Below are 25,293 nucleotides of genomic sequence, written 5' to 3' on the forward strand. Positions count from 1 at the left end.
ATGGGAACTCGAAGCCTTTTCCACCACAGAGAGGAGGAGCAAAGGGAGGAGAGGCAACACAGCCTGCAAATGACCTCCATGACTAGAAAGAAAAAGTTCAAAACCAGGTAAGGCACAGAGTTAGGGACAGGCTGAGTAAGCCAGGTCCAGGCAGGACTTTCTACACTCAGCACTGAGCGTTCACAGATTTGTTGAATTTTGAGTTTATGAAATTATGGAATCTTGTCTGAATTCTTTTACATGTGTCTGCCTCTGGAAGTGAGGAAGAAGAGACTTTCAGCCCTTCAGAGTTATCAATAGCAGCTGCCCTTGCCTTGACCTCTGAAATAACACAGTAAGTCAGAAATCATCATAACTCGAATACAACACCTGTGTGAAACCTACAGCCTTTGTGTGTAGGAGTCACAGGTTCCAACTCATTTTGTTGGACGCAAAAGGAACAGGTTCAATCAAGGGGTTCCTTCTTTAAAATGAAAAATGCCAGACCTCAACTAAAATGCAGGAAATAAAATTACATCCCCCTGGTACCTGTGACAATGAGAAATATTTCCTAATATTTCCTTGCTCACAAGCAAGGGCTTAAGAGAAACCAGATTTCATAGGAATAAATGGAAAACACAGTCAGATTAATAATGTTAACAGGTGGAACTCCTTCCCTTCCCCAGAAAATCCTGGCAATGATCCTGCTGTCCATCCTTCTGTGATGGCTGAACATCCTAAATAGTTAGCAATATCCCACCTTTCTTTAATCCTTCTCCCAGTTCCCTGCCTGAGATTAAAAGCTGTCAAATAGTGGGTCCCCTTCTTGTGCCATTAAAGCAGTATCTCTCCTGAAACTACTGCTGGTTCCTAGAAGGCATAATTGTCTGGCATTCACACCCACACTGCATGCAAGCTGATGTTTCTGTCCTTAACGCTTGTCCTGATTTAGCTAAAAATATGTTCTACAAAACAACAACAACAAAAAGACCAAAAGAGAAAGCATTCTCCTAAATTCTGTTGGCTCTTATCATCCTGTGTTCCAGGGATTACAAGCTAAGAAGAGAAGCTGCCATCCTAGAGCTAGAACAGAGGGGGCAAAAGAGAATTCTGTTTGGGAATGACATGGAGGAGCTGGAAGAGAGGGTTATTCGGGACTGCAGACTGCTGCGTGTCAGAGCTGACAGGAAGGCCCTTCGGAGGAAGGTCAGATCAGACATCTCTACTGGCAGCAGAAATGCCAACAGGATTAACATTGCCAAGACTGACTAGCATTCTGAAGGGATACTAAAGCTAATCAGGTGTTAGGACAACCTCAAAACCATTAGAAATAAGGACAAGGCCTCATACTGCTGCCACTGAAGCGTTATCACACGTCCCTTTTGTAGAAGAATGGGTGTAATTAGAACATAATCCCTTTCTATTGCTTTATTTAGTGTGTCCTTGTCACAGGCTGTAGAGAAGTCACGCGTGGAGAAGGAATACATTGAGCTGTGTTCAGGGCGACCACCTATGTTCTGGATCCCCCTCCGAGCACATGCAGTCTGGGAGAGGATGGAAGTGACACTGGCATGTACAGTCCTGGCTTCCCCACCACCTCAGGTCACTTGGTACGTCAGTCAGCAGCAATGGCTCACACTGCCCATGTGGCTAATGGTCTAGGTGTGCTTCAGGAGGCAACCAGGGGAGGAACATCTGTGTCCTGCTAGAGAGGAGGAAGGGAGAACTTCAGAAAGCACAGAGAACACTTTGAATTCTCTAGTTCCACTATTAGGACCAGTGAAGACATGAAGTGTTCAGTGGGCCCTGGAGGCAGCGGAGAGTCCTGCAGGGCAGGACTGACATTCATGCAGCTTTCCCTGCTTCCCTTAGTGCTACACTCCATCCTGCAGGCAAACCTGGGATTTAATGCACACACATACACCCCATCAAGTCTTGGCTACCTTGGATACCATGCAAGTTTTAGCATTAAACTGCTATCACTTCTACAATTTATAAGATACAAACCAGCTCTTTCATTTGCTCAGCTTTGCATATTTACCAAACCACAGGAGAGGAAGTGCTACATGCCAGGCCTGACTGCACTGTGTACTGTTAATAACAGAGGGACAGAAATAAATGAAAGATCACCTCAAAAAAACAATTTGCAAAGTGTGCTTCATCAGCTTGTGAGAGTGAGTGACCATTCCTCCCATGGCAGGTTTGAAACATGCAAACATTTGGATTACTAATGACTTCGTAGGCAGCTAACTTCACAACTGTCAGAGCTCCTCATGTCCTGTGCCCTTCCAGAACAACCTCTTTGAATTACTCAAAGAGCAAAGAGAATATAAGCCTCCCACAGATTCCCAGGGAACAGAAAGAAGCGAGTGACATCTGCTCACACTCCCTCACACAACCTGCACAACAAGGAGCATAAACTGAGGAGGAAGCAACAAGCCACTGGGAAGCTGCCTGGAGACAGCCCTGGGGAAGGAACACACACAGGACTAGAGCAGGGGATCTAGGTCAGCTGCAAGGCTGGTATGGATTGATGTGGGAGATCTGTAAAAGAGAAAATTGTGCCTACTCCTCTTTTCTGTTGTGCCTCTGTCGTGTTTGACATAGTTAATTTTAAAATAAAGTGTTAGTTTTACCAGTTGATTTCTCCATCCCCTCCCAAGCAACATGTTTCCTTTGTGTTCAACCAGGTATAAAAATGGAGTCCGTATTGATCCTCGCCAAGCCCCAGCAGGGAAATACAGGATAAAAAACCAGTTTGGGATGCTGACCCTGCACATCAGCAGGTAATGTCTGTGCTCTTGTCTGAGTTGTTTTTTTCAGTTGGATATGACCTGCTCTCCTGAAACTCCCAGTTTGTGTATGCTGAACAAAAAATATCACTCGGCTGGTATCTGACCCTGCTTGACCTTTGTGTGCTGTGTCTGAGCTAAACCTTTGCCACTAAGAATCAATCTCAACTGTAATTCATCAGGTTTAAAGTCTTTTAAAAATAATTTGGAGCCATATTTCTTTTTGCTCTTCTTTTTATGCACAGCCAGAATTTTCTCATTCAGTGTGAGGCCATGCACATTAAGAACACTTCCCAAACAGACTTAGCAATGTGATTTAGGGTGGATCAATATCAGAATTACATTAGACCAGCTCTCTGAATTATACATGTGATAAAGATAGCATGCATAGATCTTCAGTGGAACTAAGTATTCCACAGGTCTTTGGCTGTTCATTGCTTGAAATGTTTTGCTTCTGAGTATCAAGAAAAAGAATTGACTAAGTATAAGAAATCCTTTTAATTGAAAGAAAAAGCAGCTTCTTGATGAAAAAGAAATATCTAACTTGTGGGATTAAAGGGGAACCCCTTTGAATTTGTCACACAAAGAATGAACAACAATTGAAAGCTAAAATAGAGGGGAAATGCTTTTTTTTTTTCCAGATGCTCCATGGAAGATTCTGCTGAGTATAGTGTTGAAGTTAAGAATCAATATGGAGAGGCTTATTCATATGCTACACTGCTTGTCAGGAGTAAGTAGAAAATATTCCTTTAGTTTAAAATTTTCTAATTCTTTAGATTCTTCAAAATCTTTTCAATGCTATACATTGCATCATAGGAACATACAAGCACCCTCAGAAAACAAAGAAAGGAGTGATCGCTCTGTTAACAAGAGAGGAGAATTTATCTGAGTTATTAGTGAGGAGAAAGCATAACTGGCTAAAATATTCCTGAGCTACCACTAAGGTGAATATGGCTGATATAATGGCTTCTCTTCCTCAGCCACTTCTGGACTCAGGCAAAATCTTTCAGATTCCATCTGGACACAGCTGTCTTTCCACTGCTAAAATTGTACTAAATGTAGGTACTTATTTCTTCTGGACTGATATGAAACAGCCACACAATTACATACGTAACAGGCTTAGAATGAGTCTGCTGCATTTCTGAAGATGAGCAAGAAATTGGTGAGCAAGCACCGTGGTTTACAAAGGGATCTCTCAGTGCAATATGACATAGAACACCATCGTTCTCTCTCAAATCAGTAACTACCAAGAGCAAATAAAAGATTTTTTTCTTTTATCTGTGGTGTTCTTAAAATAACTGGCATAGCCTCTGTAGATACACATTCTCCACAAGCCAAATCCAGACAGATGGTGAAGGAACTAAACTACCAGTGCTTAAAAAAAGGAAATTATATCAAGCTTTAAGGAAGATTCAGTCTCATAGGATCATAGTTTAGCTGTTCAAATTTCATATATATACACACATACATATAAAATAACAAATTTGTCATAAAAAGCCTGAACAGAATAGACCTACAGAACTGTAGGCAACTCATCACTTCATCAGGAGTTACCAGAGTCCAGGGAGTAATTCACATGGTAACAGAGGGATAGGAAGGGAACAGGTTTGCTTTGGACATCTTACTGGTTATGAAGAGATGGGTTTCTTTGACTGACTGAATTGCAAAACCAGCTTCAACTATTTTTTTCAGACAGAAGGGGTCTTATTTGGTTTAGATAGTGTATTTATTGCTGGTGCTTTTATATATCATTGGCTCTGTCATGGGTTATGTTATTATCATCCTTATTCTTTGCATGCCATGTTTTGATCACATCTCAGTACCATTTGGGGGTACATATTCTTACAGAAGAATGTGACTCCAGAATAGAAGTGTATTATTTATGATAACTGTCAGATCCTTTAATTAAATGGTATTAAAAATAAGCATATCTGGAAATATGCAGCCCACATTTACCAGTTCTAAAGGGACATGTATAATAGCCCAGAAAACCTTAATTTGCAAGCCTTCCCAGATTCCTAAATTCCTCTAACCCCAATGCAGAAATACAGAAAAAGTTACCAAGTGTGCAATGCTTCTCTTCTATAAAGGTTCCTATAGTATGTCCAGAACTCAGGAGCTGGGCCTTTGCCATGAAGCAGAAGCAGCTGTCTGAAAAAAATATTCCATGGCAATAATCACATACTCCTCCCAAGTCCCATCAGAATCTTCAGGATCAGAGCAGATGTGATGATAGAAAAAGGGCTGTGGTCTATCACAGAAGACCTTGGATGAGACTGACTGCTCTCTTCACCTCTAAGTGCCTGGTGAAACTGTCCTTCATCAGGCCTGACCAGCATACCAACAGCTTGCAAACATTGTTCCTTGTGATTGTGCGTGAGAAGCCCACACTGTTCCTTCTTCCTTGACCCTGTCTAATGCCATCCCAGTAACATGATTCTTCCTTTTGCTGTTTGCATTTAACATTCTGAAAATAGAGACAACACCAAGGCCTTAATCCAGCTACTACTGGAAACATTCCTCATCCCCCAGGCAAGCTGGTGGCATCTCTCCTCCTGGCCCCATGCTGTCTGGAATGCCCTTGATGCCAGGGGAGGGTCTCTGGGGTCTGTGGTTCCTACAGCAGAAGTTCAGTTTCCCTAAAGACATCACTGAGGGTCTCACAGGACCTGGGATGAGCTGGGATGGGCTTTGTCTCTTGTGCTTTCTATTTCTTTCCTCTTCAGCTGAAGTATCTCAATTTCATCCTGTGTTCAGTGCACCAGCTCTTGTATTTCAGCTCCAAATAATTTTCTTTTGTGCTGGGATGCCAGTACCTCTCCCAGACTAGAGCAGATGAAATAGGCCAGTGACCTGTGATACCTCCAAAGAACCCATGGCTGTTGAAACAAGTGATCTGGTAGGAGACACACTTCCCTCATCCAGGAACTACCTCAGCATCTCAGGACAGATTTCCTTTCATTTGGATAAAGCCTGAAGTCCCAGTCACTGGTAGTCTTCAAGAATCCCATATCTTCGTCTAGGACTGCTGTTTAATTCCAGGGATTTGGCCAAATTCCACTTTCAGTAATGTTTAAGACTCCAACACTTTTTTCTTTCCTTTTCCATGCTGTATGTGGCAATCAGTTGCTGTCATGCTCTGTCTCCAAACAGGGACATAACTGAAACAGTTCAGTTATGGGTGATCCTAGATTGTCACACTTCTGATTTGGACAGTCCCATATTGGTACACGCACAGGACCAAAGTTGTAGCTCCCTGGATACTTGCTTTAATTCAGCATAACTTTCCTACTGCAGCTTCAAAAGGCAGAAGCCAAACTGAAATAAAACCCCCCTTAGCGAAGAGTAACCGTGTGCTCGGGAGCATTTCCAGCAGGATCACTTACACTAGTACAATCGTATGAACAGTGTCCTGCACAGACACATCCTCAGTTCTTTGGGAAGCTCAGCAGCTGTCAAATTAATTGATGTTTTACCACATAATAATACTCCAGTGCTCACATTAAGAGCTGGTTTGAGGGGAGAACACAGTTTGCTGAGCATCATTGTATGTTTTTGAGGGGAAGATAAACACTGGCATGAAAGTTACTAAATGCATTTTCTTCTTGTCTTATAGAGTATTATGGAAAAGAGTCAGGATTTGATTCAGAAATATACAGAAGTGAGTAAATTATTTTTTTGTTATTATTTATTTTATTTTTATAGCCTGAAGATGTTTTATTATTTTTTTCTGAGCTATAGCTTTCCCTGTTAGCATGATCACATGTGAAAACAGGTACCACTGCTCAGGTACCGCTCTGAATATATGATAATAAAAATAATACAAGGAGGAAGGCTCTGGGAAGTCTCTTCTTCATGCTGACTTTTACTCTTATTTCCCAGGATCCCTTCTGGCCAGAGAGGCAGATTTTGCTTTTCCACTGAAACCCTTATTTTCAAGAGAAAAGGAACCTTTCACCCTCTCCTGTTACTTCTCTTCTGATTTACTTGAACATCAACGAGACATTACCTGGTTCAGAGATGGTTTGTATGCAACAGCTAAGTTTACATCCATGAACTGACACAAATATACCACTTGAACTCCTAGCTGTGATCCAGAGTTCATGGAAGAGAATTAGAATTTGAGGATTTCTGAGCTGCTCTCAGCTTTTCTCAAGCTACAGATGTTATTATTTAATTTGTATGTTTGTGTACTAAGGGAACAGAGAGGTATAGCAATAAAGTAGGATCAGGGGCCATGACTTTAACTATAATAACAATATCAGGAGTGTCTTACAGATCCCTCGTCTTGGTCCATGGGGTTTTTTTGCATTTGGAAATATGCAACTCCTGACTCAAGCAGTTCAGCTGGAGTTCCTTTACCCCTTCTCATGCTTCCCAGGTGAGTTGCTGCAGAACTCTGAATGTCGGCAACTGAAGTATCAAGACCAGGAGGCTTCTCTGACCGTGTCATGTGCCTACAAAGAAGATGAGGGATTCTACACTATCCGTGTCCCCTCACTGGGTGGATATAAAGAGCAGACCACTTATGTGTTTGTGAGAGGTACGAGCAGGATTGTATCCTACTTAGAACAAAAGTTCTTTTCCTGATACCTTGACATAAAGGAATTCCCAACCTCATTCACAAGAAAATGTCTCCCAATTTTGTGCATGGAGACAATAATCAAAAAGTCCAAATGTTATTCTCAATAGTGATTTAGGTATTAGAAATCATTACTTGCATTACAGGAATGTAGGCCCTTAGACACTCAAAATTAAGCTATTGAATGAAAATTTTGGCACAGAGAAGAGAAACACCTAACCACCATCACTGGTGTTTCTACAGATGCTGCAGCAGAAACAGCTGGTGCACCTGGATGTCCCCTCAATGTGAAATGCCATGATGTAAATAAAGACTGCTTGATTCTTTCCTGGGTAGCACCCAGTGACAATGGAGCAAGTCCAATCCTGGGATACTATATTGAAAGGTCTGTATGTTAATCAACTACGGGCAAAAAAAAGCTCATTATGATGATGTGGGAAAGCCACACAGGAACTCCCTGGGCTGTGTTTTCTTTCAGGTGTGTTGCTGGGTCAGAGGACTGGGTCCGATGCAATGACAAGCCTGTGAAAACCTGCAGATACCCTGTGCTGGGCCTTGCTGAAGGACAGACATACCAGTTCCGAGTGAAGGCTGTCAATAAAGAGGGAATCAGTCATCCTTCAAAACCCAGTGATCCAGTGACAACTTATGACCCCAGCAAGGACAAAAGAGTAACAGGTTTGTACTTAAAACAGGAGCATTTGCTGCTTAAGTACAATGTGAGGCTGCAGGCAGAACTGAATGCAATTTGTCCAGATCCTTCCCATTCTCACAAATACCACTGCTACTTACTGCCACACTGTGCCTTTGCAGAACCCACCTAGGTGTTATTCTGAATAGAAAATATCAAACTACCAGCTAGGACATTTAATTGTGTGTAATGAAATGTGTATAATTATGCATCTAACAAATTTACATAGTCATGAGCTCTGTTTTGGCAAGCCCCAGACATCTCTTGGTGCTAACACTGCCCTGTTTGACATTACAGTTATTCCATATGACGAAGGCAGGACAATAGAAGTTTTCAAGGATGACCTGGAAGGTAAGTTCACATTTTACTGAGCCACCCTCTCAGAGAGAAATTATTGTTCTACAACAATGTCTGGGATCTGTACTAACACGGCTCTGGGGAAAACACACTTAGGAAAATACATGGTGAAACACGGTTGTAAGCTGCACAAGGACCAGAAACTATCCTAAACCTGTTACAATAATCTTGGTTTGCCTCTACTACCCCAAAAGGTTTAAGTCTCCTCCTTAATATTGAAGAATCTTACTTTATAGTAGGAAAATGTCATCCATTGTAAAAGAACTTTTTTCCTGCCACGTGGTAACTAAAGCATAGCCTATTCTGCCTTCCCATAGGACATATTAGAATTCCCTTGCCACCCACCAATGTTCATGCAAGTGAAGTCAGAGAAGATTATGTGTCTTTGGCCTGGGATGAACCAGATCCAAGAGGCAAAGAACCCCTGCATTATTATGTGGAAAAGGTAAGAAAATAATATCACCTAGAAGCTGCAGAACATAATAATTCATTTCTCAGATGGTCTGTAGCACAGGCAAGGTTCGTCACTTGTTGATATCTGGAAAACTGCAGCCTCAAAGATGCCTTGCTCAGCCTCTCTCCTTCTACACAGATTACTGGAGTAATTACCTGACTCTTCACACCAACTCAAGTAGTAATGATTAACAAAGAAAAAAAAGTGAGCTTTACACCACAGAAAAGTAGCAGAGTTTTAACAGGAAGATTGTTCCTGCCCTATCGGCCTTTAAGTGTGAAAAAGCTGGGAAGAACTGCATAATAGTTCGCTTTTCTGTTCCAAACTAATAATTTTTTCTAATTCATTAGTATCTACTATCAGTTTCCTTTCCTACTTTCTCCTTGCACACCACTGTGCCATTTCTGCTGCAAAGGGGCCCTCTGTTGCCAAGGAAGAAAAGTTTGGGCATATCACCAAGAAATACATCATTTACATTTTTGGTTTTGGTTTTTGTTTGATTCCTTGTTTATTATTTTTTTAACTACTTTCCTGTAAAGATCAGCTTTGTTATTGCACGGGGGGAGTTTAAGCTTGAGTTCCAACATGAGTTGTAAATCATCACCTTTTTCTTTACAGTCGATTGAAGGCAGCAACTCCTGGCAAATGGTTAATCTGGATATGCCAGTTAATTCCCCAAGATTTGCACTCTTTGATCTTGCTAAAGGAAAATCGTACCGTTTCCGTGTGCGATCTGTGAACAAGTATGGGATCAGTGAGCCATCCCTGCCCAGTGAGCCTGTCACTGCTGGAGCAAAACTGGGTAATTATTTCATTAATATACTCTACACTGATGATCTGGACAAGGAGATGTACTAGGAAAGTAACGTGTGGGTTCCTCTGCCTTCCCTTTCCCTTTAAACATCACGGTTTATGATTACACAGCAGTTGCTTTGATATCAGGAAATCTCTTAAAGCCTTAAATCCTTGTTCAATTACTTTGCAGTTGGTCAGTGCAGTGTAAATCTAACCAAGCCCTGATGGAGGAATTACAGTTAATAAAATAAGGAACAGTTGAAGCCTGTGCTTAATCCAAGTATGCTCCCAGCTCTGTGTAAGAGGGAGGTTACACAAACCAGTGTTGGAAGGAATGATATGGCTGCTGAAGAAACCTGTTCCTGGGGCCTCAGACAGAGCAGCAGCCTTTGCAGGGCTGATCTGGTTGGTTTTCTTCCCAAACTGAGCTGACAACAGTAAAAGATGGAAAGACTCATGCCCATGTTTCCATTATGCAAAGAGATTACATTCTCCCATTTTAAAGCTGTACTAGTGTTCATAATGCCCTTTTTTCTCAAGAGTGAAGCAGGTTCCTTGTCAGAGTGAAGTCACATGAGAGTTTCTACAGGAGTCTTGCTTCTCCTCCACTCTGGAGAAGGTTAAGCAGGTGTTACTCTGCAGGAATCAATGGTTTGTAAGGGAGAGGAATACAAGAGATGGCAAACCCAACCATAACGGTGTAGGCTGTAGACTGGAACAATGTATTGTGCTCTAATTTGAAAACTGTGCTCTGGAAAAGGTGAATAAACCAAACTCACTTATACATTTTTTTAATTTATAAATCCTAAAATCCTTTTTATTTTTCTCTGTGTGTGGTTTGTTGGTTTGTTTTTTAGCTACTCTACCTCCACCATCTCAGGTTTTAGCTTTCAGAGACACCAAGACATCTGTTGTTCTGCAGTGGGACAAGTTAAAGGATGGTTTGGAGCCACTTGGCTACTACATATACTGTCGGGAGACGGGGACAGAAGAATGGCAAACTGTCAATAACAAGCCCGTGACATGCAATGAGTGAGTTCAGCTCTTGTACTCCACTGAGGGAAGAGAGGGGACCAGCCTGGATTCTTCTGTTTGTGGCTGGAGTCATATTTCAGATAAAAGAAAGAACTTCCCTCTCTGCACACACCTGGGTTGCACGCAAACAAGGACCACATCCTCTTTTAGAAGGGAGTATTGCTCAAAGTCTCACTTGTACATACAGAGCCAGACTGACAGCAGAGTCTGAGTGTGTCTTCACTGCCTTTTGATCTGCTGAAAGCAGACAGACCTTGTGGCACCCGTAGAACCACATTCCATCTTTTTGCTTGCTTTCCAGTAGAATAAGTTGGTGTCACTCACACACAGGATACAGTAAACCTCTCCAGCTGTGGAGGCCACATGAGAAGCAGAAAAAGTCCATTAAAAAATTCTATTTATTCTCCCAAGAATGCCAGCCAGCAGTGTGATACCTCTCTGATCTATACTTACTCTCTGATTTATTGGTAACCATTTCATGTGACACAGTGCTCTTTAATTTGTAATGGCACATAATGATTTTATAAGTAACAATGCCTTATTAAAACACATTGCAGCCTGTTCAAAAGGCTGTTTACCTGTACTTTAAACAGCCAAATACAAACATATTCATTTCCACTCCTAGATTTACTGTTCCTGGGCTGCAGCCTGGAAAAGAATATGTCTTTTGTGTGAAATCTGTGAATGAAGCAGGACTAAGTGAAAGCTCACCAGAAACAGATCCCATTGTTGTAAGGCCAGCTATTGGTAAGTAACAGACATCCACACACATACACAAATTAAATCCCTCAAAAATGTATCTGTCATGGATAGCTATAATTATTACATGTAGTGGTCATAATGTTGAGCAGATAAGCAAAGCAAAGCGAGAGGGAACTGATTTTCTTGTACCCTTCAGCTTCTGTCATCAGTTGTACTTGTCAAGGGTGGACAGTTTTAATTTGCATTTTGCCTGAGCAGTGTGTTACATTTGCAGTATCCACTGCTGCAAGTGACCATTTTAAGTGCTCGATTATGCTAGTATCTTGAAATCAGCATTGTGAATTTCTTCAGGGCAATTAAAAAATCCTTCCAAACACATTAGCCAGTATCTAAACCTCCATCTTCTCCATTTTATCAAACCACTGCTTCCACCTTTTCTATCAGACAAACCATAAAGCAACAAGCAAGAGACATCCTGAGACACATCTGTGACTTTTGCTGGGATTTACAAATCAGAATCTGTTAATTTTCAAATATTTTTACACTGCAAAAGTGGTATTAGGGGGCCATAACACAAATAGAATCACTTCTGGTATGAGCACACAGAGACTTCCTCAGCCCCGTCCATCCCATACCTGCATCTCTTTTCCTGACCCCGAGATCCCAAGCCTGCATTGAACACGAGTGTGTTTTCTCTCTCCCTTCACTGCACAGCTTGTCCATCAGCTCCACACGGGTTTGTTCTCCTCCTCTGTGGGAAGACTAACATGACCATCGGCTGGAAACCCCCGAAGCGCAAGGGAGGAACAAGGATTCTGGGTTACTTCCTAGATCAGCACGATGCATCTGAGCTAGATTGGCGTGAAGTCAATATTCAGCCAATTCCTCAGCGAGTTTACACGGTATTCATTTCAGATCTAATTCTGTCCTTAAAGAAGGGTGGGAACCGTAGCTCTAGCATGGGTTGAGCTGGTTTTCCTCTGCTTCCTCTAGCCTAGGAAGTAGACAAGACTACAGCCCTCACCAGACTACGACCATACAGGACTGTACTAATAATCTATTTGCACTTCTGAACTCAAAGGTCATCAGCCTCGAGGAAGGTCACCTGTATGAATTCCGTGCCTGTGCAGTGAACTTGGCTGGTGTCGGGGAAATCTCTGAACCCAGCGACTTGTTCAGATGTGAGGAATGGACAATGCCAGAACCAGGTATCTCTTATGCAAAAACAACAGACAGAAAAATATCACCAGGTATAGCAGTTACCTCCTCACTCTTCTGTGAATCTGAGGAACTTCTGAAAACTATAGATCCATGTAAGGGTGGCTCCAGGACAGAAAAGCACACCAACACTTCTTGGGAAGTGTTCAGATGCAGGCTATTACTTCATTCCTGCATTACACAGATGCACCACTCAGGTGTTTTTTAAACTGTTTCCAGAGGATGAAGAATTTTGATCTAATATTTTATCATCTTTGTATATTACACCAAAGCAAGTAACATTAAACCAGCTGATACATGCTTTTTTCTAGAACCTACCTCTACAGTTAATCAGCACAGAAAGCATCTCCTATGGACCAAGTATTGATTATCTTAAAACTCTCTGCTTTTTGATCTCAAAGTGCGCCCTGTTACATTTCTAGTGTTCCTGTTTGACAGCCCACCCTTCTTTGGACAGGCCCTCCTTATGATGTGAAGTGCACTGAAGTAAGAGACTCATCCCTGAGGCTCCACTGGGAAGCACCACTGTACAGCGGAGCAGGTCCCATCACAGGGTATCATGTCGACTTGTGTGAAGAAGGGTCAGAGGAATGGAAACAAATAACCAAGCAAGCCATAGCCACCACCCATATGAAGGTCTGTATAGGTACTTAGTATCCAGGTGTTGCTTCTCATTTAGTCTTACATTAATTCCTGCCATTGTTTCTTGCAGGTTTCAGATCTGGAGCCAGGGAACTGTTATATTTTCCGAGTAAAAGCACTGAACAAGGCTGGAATGGGGCCCCCTTCACTCCCCTCAGATCCTGTGGTGGCTAAAACCAAACCTGGTATGAAACCAAGTGATGAGATTGTGTGAGCCTATAAATACTATGATGATTCCAGTAAAAAAATCCTTTATGAAACATCAGCCACATGTTTCATAAAAAGAAAGAACCTCAGTCAGAATAAAGATCAGCAAACAAAACTACCCAAATTAATTTACTCTTAACTGTACACCTTTTTTTGTTTTACTTTTTTTTTTTTTGAGTTAGGTATCCAGAAGGTAACCATGATCTGTTTTGGTAAGGAATGTTCTGGTTGTTTTCTTTTCTCATACAGGCACAAATGAAATTGAACTTGGAGTTGATGAAGAGGGTTTCATTTATATGTCTTTTGAAGCTCCTGAAAAGAATGACTCCTCTGAATTCATCTGGTCAAAGGATTATGAAGGACCACCAGATGCTGACAGAGTTCAGACTGAAGAGAAAGGCAATAAGTGAGTCCTTACTGCACACTGAGAAAATTGACTGTGGACTGTCAGATAAAGAACACAGTAAACACTGAGAAAATGTGAAGCTAAATATTGCCCTCTCCTTCCAATATTCATCTAAAATACACAATTGAGCTTGGGCAAATCTCTGTACTTGATTCTCATCTCTGGTGCTCATTAAATGGGGCATCTGGTGCAATCTTCAGGCCACTAAAGGGAAGCTCTGGCCATCATATTTCTAGTGGTTTTGCCTTGCTCCTCAGTGTCACGTATAAATTACAGTGAATGCTATATTTGATGTTGTGGGTATATCAAATGTATTTCATTCTGTTACAGAAGGCATAAGTTTTGTGGATAATACATTTTTTATTGTTATTATTTTTATTTCTAAGATCTAAGCTTATACTGAAAGACCCATCAGAAAAGGATCTGGGTATATATTCCGTGGAGGTCACAGATGTAGATGATGATATCTCTGCCAGCTGCACTTTAACAAAAGAAGGTAAAAACTAATAATTGACAAGAACAAAAATTTAGTGTGCTAGAATGTTCTAAAATTAGATGTTTAGAGGAACGTTTCTCATAGAGGAATAGTAAGTGATAATGATATTGGCATCATCAGAAAAATGTTTCCCATTCCTTGAAGGCTCAAGGGCAGTTTCTTTTACAGCCCCTAAGAAAAGATTCCAAGCTCCTGGAAGGTCATTTTTCCATTACAGTTCAGGTTTCACACACAACTACATGATCACAGTGATTTAAAACTTCTTTAACGTATTTCTTGAATGTATACATCCAACATTTTATTCAGACATACTAAGAGTTATCTTCTCAAGCTTTTCTAGCCCTCCCCACTATCAAATTATTTGTAATTAATCATCTTCCTCTTGACATAAATGAAGCTCATTAACAAATTAAATTAAATTAAGACAATGAGTTATTTTTGTGCTAGCTGTCCTAAACTAAATAACCTGCCATTCTTTGCATTTCAGATCTGGACAAGTTACTGAAACGTAGCCATGAAATCAGGAACCCGTGTAAGTTGATCCAGCACGAAGCCATTGCCATAGGAACAGACCCTGAAAAGGGAGCCCTGGCACAACCCGGGCTGAGCCAAAGGTGGTGGTTTGCCCTTGAATTCCCCTCACTGGTTCTCTTTGTTTTCTAGTGATCAAGCTGATATCCGGATGGAACATTGATGTTCTGGAGAAAGGAGAAGTGCGGCTGTGGTTGGAAGTTGAAAAGCTGTCACCAGATGCAAAGCTGCAGTTAATCTTCAATGACAAGGAGCTCACAAGTACTCCGGTATGGGTTGGTTTGAATTCTGACCTGCTTTCCCCCTGCTGAACAGGGAGACAGAGCAAACTGTTACCTTCCCAGTTTTGTAAATTCCCATCAGGTATTTTGATGCATGTTTTAGGAAGACTCTAGGGCTTGGGTTTCCACTGTGTATGAGCAGAAAGCCACTAGTCTGATTGTCAGGCTGCCCAGCCCTGGCATCAAGGGAAGCTGCAGTGCTGGGGCTGTTAGTTCCAGACACTGCCCGAGTGTTGCAGCCAGCACAGCCCGCGGGGTAACACTCAGAGGATGTCCCCTCCTCACCCAGCTCTCCTGTTATCCCCCCTCCCAAGAGGCTGCCACTGACCATCTTCCTGCAGCACAGACTTCCCTTTTACAAGGGAATTTTCTGCCAACAAACCTCAGCCATGTGTGATTCACCTGATACTACCAAGGCACCTGTGCAGGACAGAGCTGGATGAGCAGTCTTGGATGAGCAAATACAGCTCATTTCAGTGGATGCTAAAGAAATACCAGCTCTTACAAGGAGACAGGGTATTTTTTTCTGCTTTACTATGCAAAGCTGCAAGCTTTCCACCCTGTCTCTTTGAGCTGAATGCAGATAAATCTCATTAATTCTAAGAACAGATGAAAGTGTTTTATTTCTCAGTCTGAGGCACTGGAAATAACACTGCATCATGTGTTACAGTGTACTCCAACCTTCTGATTCATTTTAAAAAATGTTCTAGCTTCTTCCTTGTCTTCCTATATCAAGTTAATATTATAACATTTAAAAAGCATTTGGAATGACAGGACCAGAGGGGAGAACAGTTGAGAATGAAGAACAGTATAAATCATTTGCCTGTCAGTGAAATGCAGTGTAGCAATGCCAAGATAAAAAAAAAACACAGCTATAACAAAGGGCTACGACTAGGTCAAAGAATTCAGAGCTGTTATTGCAATGTTGGATTTTTTTTAAAGCAAGTGTAGCAAATTTATTGGAAGTTTTATCTATTCTAAGAACTGCAGTGGAGAACTGACATGGTTATGCAGGGTTGCAAAGTGTTTGCCAAGCTCTTTGTAATTATAATATTTGCTTAGAAAAACAAGGCAGTGAGGCTTAATGACGATGTTTATGTTGAAGTATCTGGCAGGTTTCGGGGTGTATGTATAAAAGGTTCAGCAGTGCTTGCATGATGTGAGGAGGGTGGCAGTATTGCTCATCCTTGCCCAAATGTGCAATTACATGCCACAGATGTGCAATTCAATTCAATACTTCTATTATACCAAAAATCATACAGATTCTGGTAACCTGAAGTCTGTAGTGTCCAATAAGAAAGGAATGCATTGTGTGATGTGGTTTTAACAGGAACTTTCTCCCAGGGAAAAGTTCTGCTGTAAACAATTCTACTGTAGCTACACACATAAACAAATAATAGATGAATCCCAAATATGGAATATCAAAGTGCATTGGCTTCATCACTCCTGTAAGATGAGAGAAGTATATAAGGATACATATATAAGAGGACTGCAAAGTCTGAGTGTTGTAGAAGATGCTGTGCCAGGATCTGACCTTGGCACAGTTCAGCTGTGGAAAAAGTGTTTAGTTTCTCATATTTTCTTTGTTTTAAACAGACACATAAAATAAACTTTGTCAAAGAAAAAGGTCTCGTAGAACTGATAATCCAGGATTTCTGTCATGATGATAAAGGGACGTACACAGCCCAGCTGCAAGATGGAAAAGCTAAAAATCAATTCACCCTAGTTCTTGTGGATGAATGTAAGTGGAAATTCAGGATCAAATATAGACTGCCATGCTCAGTGGAAAGTTTTCTAGGCACTTAAGGCCTCAAAGTATTTCCGAGAGTTAAAATGGCACACTGGGAGTGGGGAGAATTAATATTTATGTTAGCACACATTTAAAGTCCAGAAATCATGTAATAAATAATCTGAATTTCTCTTTAACATAAATTGAAGCTTTTGTTCTTATAAATAGGGTCCTTGAGGGTAAAAATGGTCTGCTAAAGCAAAATATCCAGTGGAATGCTCAGTTACTTTTTTCAAAAGTTTCACATATTATCTTGCTATGGCCAACTGCCTGTGTCTTGGCAGTGAGCTGTGTGACATGTTACTACATGTACTCATTTATCTCAGGACAAGGTCAGATTGAAAATTCAGTGTATTTAACATGTGGTTAATTGCACTAAACTGAAAGCAATAATGAAACCAGTGTCAACTGCACTCAAGGACAAGTCCAAGCAACAAAGCAAGCTGAACATGAAGCGCAGAGGGTCCTTGTATATGCTAGTACAGAGAGCCTTTCTGAATTAATTCAAAATAGAAAGTAACAAGATTCTCATTCAAATTCTTTCCCATAAAGTGTCTCTCTCTGTCTCCAGTTCTTCTAAATGTTTTGCTGTCAAGTGACCTTACAAAGCTGCCAAACTTTTTGAATGGAAAGTGTCTATAAGATGTCAAGTCTCCTTGATTCTCTTTACAACCAGAAAGGAGAGTCCAGCAGTGGAGAGAAAAAGGCAATTTTACAGAGTGATTTAGCACATGCTAAGTTCAGCATATAAAATAAGTTCTATGAATTGTGCTCTAAAAGTGCCCATTTTTCTTTACTGACAGGGAAGGAAGTAGACATAAGTCAACACACCTGAAAAACAGTGGGGGGTTGTTGACTTTGACCGTTGCTGTTCTCACAGGTTTTGCCAAAGTTGAAGAGGAGGCTGATGCAAAAAGGAGAAAATGGAAGAAGCAGCAAGGTAAGAAAAGCTGAAGGTTAATGACTTGCCAGGACTTTGCCATCAGGATGGCAACGACTGAGCAAAGCTGTTTCACTGAGTGCTCTAAATACTTTATCATCTTTTTAAAGTGTATTTTTAAAATTGATTAATACACTAGGATAAGATTCCTTATTTTAAGATACTCTGCCCTGCTCTTAAAAATGAAAATAATGCATGTAAATCGTTTTAGCCATGCTAGCCACAATCCTCAGTACAGATCTGCTGCTTCAGTGCTGTAACACTGAACATTTTTGAATTCTGAAAACTGTCCAATCTGAATACATATCATGTAATTAAGAGCCACCCACTTTCATCATAGAAAACAGGATTCTCTGTTAAAAAAGAACATGCACTCCATTATTATCCCCCATTATACTAATGATAAGGATGTTTATAAAACAGTTTCAGAGTGAAAATACAACTCCTACACTGTCTTGATGCAAAGTAGACTCATAAAGGCCCGGTTAGGCAGCATCATTAATGACATTTTGAGATCGGAGTCCTCAACAAAGATACGTAACCCAAGGACATTACAAACCCAGCAATCATTAAATGCTCCAAATGATGGGGTTTATTGCATGCAAAACTCGGCAGTGAGTTGCCGGGATTCACCACGAGATGGAGACATTTCTGTAGTTAACACTCGAAAGCTGCGGAAATGCACTGCGAAAAGACATTTTCTTTTACAGGTCCGCATTTTATAGAGGATTTGAAATGGAAAGTTACGGAGAACTGTGAAGTGCTCCTTACGTGCAAGGTACCTACAGAGATGTGATGCAACTGCACAGTCTGAATGCCTTCAGTATTACATTTTAATGTGAATTTTATGGGAAGGGTATGAACAAGTGCTTATCTAACTTTGCAGACCAATGAAAGTTAAGAGATAGTGTAACTTGGACAGAAATGTTAGTAAAGAAGGAAGTTTCTAAGATTCTTCAGCAGTCCTCTAATGCAAGTGATGTTTCATATTAGAAGGCCATCAAGGCATTCAGACATAAAATGCATTTGGGACTCTGACTTCTAACTATTGACTTCAAACAGGCAACAAACCTGAGAAAGGACACCATCTTCCAGTGGTTCTTCAGCAAGAAAGGCCTAGCAGGTGGTGCGTTTGATCCACAGACTGGGATGGGAACCCTTCTTATTAAAAAGGTGAAAAACATAAAGCAACTCAGCAGCTTTGGTGATCACATGCACATGCACACAAAAAATATGGATCGGTCTTATTTAATGTGTGCTTGGGGTAGTGCCCACTAAATGAAAGGAATTGAACAAACACTGAAAAAAGCACAGAAGAAGAAATTATTTAACATCCTGGCCAGATAGATCTGAATAAGAAATAGGATGTTTTGACAGTGAGTGGCTGTTCAAAGCTTAACACGTCCTGAGTATCTAAAAAGAAAAGTGTGGGCTTTTCAGGCTGCCTGATCAGGACTGGCTGTCTCTTCTAGAGATAAACTTTAGTAACCAACCAACCAACAAAAAAAAAAGTTCCTGAGCTTATTACAGAAGTAAATGAATGAAATTTTGTGGCTTGACCTATAGAGAAGGCCAGACAAGCTGGTATAATGACCCTTGTAATCCTAAATCTGCCTCAGAGATTGATGGTGCAGTTAGAGTTTTAGTGCAAACTCTGTGAGGCTGATTGGAATCTTGTTTGTGTTTGATTTTTCGTCTTCATTTCAAACAGCCAAATCACCTCTAGAAAAGAAGTAAATAAATGTATGTGAACAGGAATCTCTGCTCAGAAAATCTGAGGACCAGCAGAACACTGCAGGCTGGAAGTCAAGAGCATTGGCAAGAAACAAGGGAAATTTATGGAGCAGTTCATAATGAACCAGAGCCCTTCTGACCTTTCAAAGGAGGTTCTGGGGAAAATTGCCTTTCTTGCCTTCCTTTCTGATCCATCCAGCCAAATTCATTGGGAGGGAAGAAGAAAATCTCAGCTATTCCCCCTTTGCCAAATCCTGCCCTATTTCAGTTATATGGGAATTTGCTGTTGGGTGTGTGTGTTTGGTTTGGGTTTGGTTTGGTTTAAAATAAATATAACCTGTGTATTTGCTAGTTAACCAAAGCAGATGAGGGCCAATACAAAGCACTGGTTTCAGATGACCGAGGAGAGGACTACACCCAACTTGATCTCACAAAAGGAGGTGAGAGGACCTTGTATCAGGCAATAATACACATTCACACCCCTGCCTGGGATTCATTTTGGAATTTAAAACTAATTTCATAACTGTCCACCATGCTTTAGTATGGATTAAAACCTGCATTAAAAGTTATTGGTCAGAGTTCCCAGATCTACTATAGCATATTTATATATATTTTTATATTTTTTTATATTTATATATTTTTAATTTTTTTTTTTTTTAATCACAAGTACTATGTGAAAGTGTCTTATTCTGCAAGAGTCACACAGAGCCAGATGAACAGAATTAAAGTCTCCTTTGTTTCTGATCTCAGAGCTTTTGCTTGGATCTGTCCAGACTGTACTTCATTTGATAATCCACAGACAACTTTTCAATCCTGGAAGTTCAGCCAGTTCTCTGAAGCATGAGGAGAACAAACTTCCAGTTCTGCTCTGCATTGCCCACCAGTGAAAAAACTTCTGGGCTGAATGAAAATGACAGAGTAGTTGTTAAAGTGGAAAAACAATTACGTGTTACTGCAAATTCCTGCTTCACTTTTTAGTGCACTTCCAATATGCAGTTCTGACAGTCTAATGTCATTTACATATATAGTAATTTATCAAACCATCACCATATTATAAATTCTGCCAAGCATCACAGTTGAAAGCTCAGTAATGCTGCAGTCACTTCAACTCAGCATGAATCAGAAGATTCTGCTTCCCAAGATTAAATCCTACCCTGACATCCGGAATCCATCATTTAAACCTGATACATAAATCTGCTTTCTGTGAGGCAGTCTGTTGCCCACATTGAGTGCTGAGGAAGACAGAAGCATCTAAATTTAGTAAGAAATGCCCAGCATCTAAAAATAAATGAGTCAGTGGCAAAAACTCCATTTGGAGTAAGCTCTGCAGTAGAAAAAGACAATTAATAACTACTAGGTGAAATACACTCTAAAATGAAATTGAGATGGTAGATTAGATGGGATTTGCTAAATATTCTATTTATAGACACTTAAATCTTTCTGTCTTTGCAGCCTTTGAAGACCTTCTCAAGGAGCTGTGTTGGATCAGTGGTATGCCATTTTCTCACCAGGTGACACAGTAATAATGGAAGGGGAGAAAAGTGGGGTGTCACAATCAGAGCAAACTGCTCAGAAGCTGTCCCTAGCTTTGGATCATGCACATTTATTATTCCTCTAGTGACAGAAGCACTTTCAAACTGTCAAGGAGAATGGCCAGTAAATAAACCCAGGGACATAAACCCCTCTGCACTTATAAATGAATTCTGTGACCTTTACATGCCAGCAGCCTGCTCCTTGCCACATCACTCAGCATGTGAATTTGGGCAAGTTGTACTTTTTCTATCTCTGAGATGTGTAGAAGGAAAATGGGCTTTATGCTGGCCCAAACCAGGACAAGTCCCAAGCCTCTAGAAGAGATGCTGACATTATTCTACATTATTCTACCAGCTGTTAAAAGATCCAGGGTCTTCAAGTGGTTAAATATCATCCTACTTCCAGCTAGCCATGTTCTCCAGAGAAAAATATTAATAAGTTGGTAGGGATTTTGTTTGTGTAACATGTAAGACTGTGCATTCTTGAATGTCCTCCTCAATTTCAGTCTTTCAATTATACTATTAGCTCTTTCTGCTACACCTCTGAAAATTCAGCCTACTGAAGAAGGCATCAAAATCTACACAGAAGTGAAGTACTACACAGACTACATGAAGACAGCCTGGTATCACAAGTAAGTCCCCAGAAGATATTTGCAAGGCTTCTGGAGTACTGTTGATTATAACTTTTATCACCAAAACTAAACATGTTGGGCCTGAGCCTGTGGCTTTTTAAGGAAATGGTAATTTGTCTGAGTAAGGGCTGAAAAACACAATTCACCCCACATCCTGAAACATTCCAAATATTCCAAAATTCCAAAATAAGCAATCATGTTATTTTTATCTTAACACTGCAGAAACATTTACAATTGATCATCTATACTAGAACAAGAATGATGCATTTATGATACTGCTCAGTTATAGCCATTTTGGTTACAGCCAGGAAAATAAGTTGTTTTTTTCAAATTCTTATTTCTACTACTTTGTACATCTCTAAACCATTCAATTCACCTACTCTGAAAACTCTGGAAAATATTCCCAAATATTATAAAATTCCAAACACTAGCTAATTTAATGTCTTTATATAGAGAGAAATGGTGTTTTATTAGATACCACCTACACAGATATATAAAGAGGGCAAGTTTTAATAACTTTTAAGGGCTGAACACTTACAAATATTCAACATCTAAATCCTATTTAATATCCTAAGAACTAAGAGGTCTTTTGCAGAGCTTTGGCAAACTGCCTAAAAGCACAGCTGGATGCCTCATGAGATTTTCAAGTGACTGAGTACATAACTCTCCATAAAATTAACAGGGAGGTCCTGACTCCCACTCTCTTATTCGAACCAGTAGAGGTCTAAAAAAAGTTAGTGCTCTCATTTATACAGCTCTACCAAATACTGTTGAAATTATATCATTTGTTTACTTAGAGAGAAACAACTGGAAAGCCGTGACAGACTGAAAGCTGGGAGCACAATGGATCAGATCTGGCTTCACATACTGAACCCAACAGATGCAGATAAGGGAAAATACACCCTGGAGTTATTTGATGGGAACAAGACACACAAACTGTCAACTGACTTGTCTGGACAAGGTAAGCTGAGTCAAACTATATCCTCATGGGAATGAGCCAGACCTCAGCTGCTTTCCAAGATTCCTTCAAATCATGGGCAGTGATTCTTCTCCCCTTTATTTGAGCTGGAGCTGCATTTCCATGACAGCACACTATGAAATGGACTAAGAAGGACAGTGAAATGCTCACAGAAATCAGAGGAAACACGGGGAGAGAAGTGTGCAGCAGAAAGGACTGAAGCCTTAGGGAGCCTTACTGCCTTAGTGCAAGGTCCTCCTGGGGAAAGAGTGAGTGTGAGAGCAGCAGGTCCTGAGACAGGGCTTACAGTTGGCATCTTAGAAAAGAGAATGTGGCTTCAGTTTTACAAAGACTTTTCCCAGCTGTTCAAAGTTAGGGGTTTTTTTCCTCCCCTGAACATCTCTTTGGAAAGGGAGAACTAGATCCCACTCACTTCAGCAGTATATAAATAGATTCAAATTTCCTTAGGGCAGATACAGATACTGTCTAGATCATAATTATATACATATATGTGCACAAATAACTGTGATTCCAACATTGATGCATTATGGTAAATCTACTAAGTCAAATTATATAAATGGCAAATTTCCCTAAAACCTTTTAATTCCTTGCAGCCTTTGAAGATGCCCTGGCTGAGCACAGAAGGCTGAAGTAAGTTCCTGCCTAAATATTGTCACACCTAAATCTATTTTGACTGTTATATCCTGTCTTGAGAATACAACACCTAATAAATAAAAACACTATAATTTTCTCTCTCACACTTTCAGGGAGAGAGCAATAGCAGAAAAGTGTAAGTACATTAATTTCCTTCCCTCTGTGAAACAAAGCCCAGTGTTTTGCTGGCAGGTCAAACTAAAAGCTCATATTTGTTCATTCCCAGGTCGTGCCAGGGTTGTTCAAGGTCTGCCAGATGTTGCCACCATCATGGAGGACAAGGTAATATTGAGTAACTGTTCGTACAATTGGCCCTTGCACAGATATAGAAGAATAACTGATGGGGAGAAAATTACTTGGTTTCCCCTCCTGCATGTTCCCAGTAGCTTTTCTGAGCTGCTGCAATTGCCAGAGCTGAGAAGTGGTCCCCTCCACAGTACTTGTATCAGCCCCTATACTGCTGATGGTGCTGCCAGACATGCATGTGCTTCTGCACAGACACGAGCTCCTTATGGCACTAACCTTCCCTGCAGGTTTTGGATGTTACTGTTTCCTAGATCTGTTTCACAGCCTGATCATTCCTGTTGTCTTGCCATTTTATAGGATTAGAACAAGGTCTTTAATTGCTGGACCTAATTTTCCTATCATATCAACTTGCTGCTTACACTTCTGAGTCACATTCTCTTTCACTGTGGTACACGGGCAGCATGAACATCCTGTAAAGTAATTGCGCATTCGCCATCTGCCCGTTGAAGTGTCACTTTACAGTGCAAGAAAGCTATAAAAAGACAGTAGCACAAATATGAGTCAGGCCCAGTGAATTCAATCAGGTTAATCCTGATTATACTGGAGGAGAGCAGGAAAAGGAGTAGAGCATTCTGGAGCCTTACCTATTGAAACTCTAAGAGAATTTACTTTTCTTTTTCTTAATTTCTCATCAACTGAATTTCCTTGCTCATTTTTATCTTCATAATCTATTTCTGCTTTCTGTTTTACAACAGACCCTCTGTTTAACTTGCTGTGTATCTGGAGAACCTTACCCAGAAATCACTTGGTTCAAAAATGAGAAAGTTATTGTCTTTAAAGATCGGTACAAAATGGATGTGAAGGGGACAGTGGTGACAATTACCATAGAGAAAGTCTGCAATGAAGACACAGGAAAATACAGCATCTTTGTCAAGAACAAGTATGGTTCTGAAACAGGGCAGGTCACTATCAGTGTCTATAAGCATGGAGAGATACCATTAGGAACAGAGGAAGAGGAAGTCCCAGGTGGAATTAAAATGAAAAAGCCTAAATGAATTAGACAATTGTGTCTCATTGAATTTAAGTTAATTTAAGCCTTTTAGTGTCTCTGGCCTGTAATTCAGGCTCATGTATCTATTTTTATTTTAGTAATATTTTAGTATTTTTATTTTGGTAGTTGTTAGAAAACAATTCTCATGTGTGTGTGTGCACGTGTACACAAGCAGGTTCATCTTACAGAGGACTGACATATGAGAACCAGGCTGTGAGTAGAGTGGTTTTGTATTAAATCACTACGTGTTACTGATTATCTTGTAGCAAACAAATGCTTGTGTGTGTGTGTATGATTAAACTTCTACTATTGGTGAGACCTGTTGTCTGCACTGTTGTCAAGTACATGCACCTTGAAATCAGGCTGCCTGTGTGTGAGAAGGTGGGAATTTTCCCAAGTACCATGCTGAATTGGGGCCTTGAAGCCTGGGCCTTTCCAAACCTAAGCCGTGTGGGAAGAAATCAAGGCAGTGACATTTCCAAGGCTTGGCTCCTGACAGAGAACCACATTCAGCTTCTGTATATACTGATAGGCAGTAATACAGCTACACAAAAGGATTGAGTGAACATCTACAGAGGTGGACCCAGAT

General features: G+C 40.6%; 1 protein-coding gene across 1 annotated transcript; it reads left to right on the forward strand.

Moving 5' to 3' along the window:
* Positions 1 to 25,022, forward strand: MYOM3 (myomesin 3). Its single transcript, XM_051638040.1, has 36 exons — positions 1 to 107; positions 260 to 334; positions 1,026 to 1,185; positions 1,432 to 1,589; positions 2,670 to 2,765; positions 3,413 to 3,501; positions 6,388 to 6,432; positions 6,654 to 6,794; positions 7,153 to 7,314; positions 7,597 to 7,738; positions 7,832 to 8,031; positions 8,342 to 8,395; positions 8,719 to 8,846; positions 9,474 to 9,657; positions 10,508 to 10,682; positions 11,311 to 11,432; positions 12,102 to 12,289; positions 12,469 to 12,595; positions 13,063 to 13,241; positions 13,318 to 13,432; positions 13,704 to 13,860; positions 14,247 to 14,356; positions 14,844 to 14,888; positions 15,020 to 15,156; positions 16,765 to 16,909; positions 17,838 to 17,897; positions 18,608 to 18,675; positions 18,960 to 19,070; positions 19,984 to 20,071; positions 21,084 to 21,122; positions 21,690 to 21,795; positions 22,593 to 22,756; positions 23,368 to 23,404; positions 23,521 to 23,543; positions 23,634 to 23,689; positions 24,409 to 25,022. Exons 1-36 carry the CDS (start codon positions 1 to 3, stop codon positions 24,706 to 24,708), a joined length of 4,293 nt encoding a protein of 1,430 aa, XP_051494000.1. The 3' UTR covers positions 24,709 to 25,022.
* Positions 25,023 to 25,293: the final 271 nt, after the last annotated feature.

The sequence above is a fragment of the Apus apus genome, chromosome 21 (genome assembly GCF_020740795.1).
Source record: "Apus apus isolate bApuApu2 chromosome 21, bApuApu2.pri.cur, whole genome shotgun sequence".
NCBI lineage: Eukaryota > Metazoa > Chordata > Aves > Apodiformes > Apodidae > Apus > Apus apus.

What these genes read in the sequence shown, in the direction of transcription:
- MYOM3 (XM_051638040.1), top strand. Translation starts at nt 1, where the DNA reads ATGGGAACTCGAAGCCTTTTCCACCACAGAGAGGAGGAGCAAAGGGAG. An exon ending in CTGACCCTGCACATCAGCAG is followed by an intron (nt 2,766 to 3,412) that starts GTAATGTCTGTG and finishes TTTTTTTTCCAG; the next exon opens with ATGCTCCATGGAAGATTCTG. An exon ending in AAAATGGAAGAAGCAGCAAG is followed by an intron (nt 17,898 to 18,607) that starts GTAAGAAAAGCT and finishes TTTCTTTTACAG; the next exon opens with GTCCGCATTTTATAGAGGAT.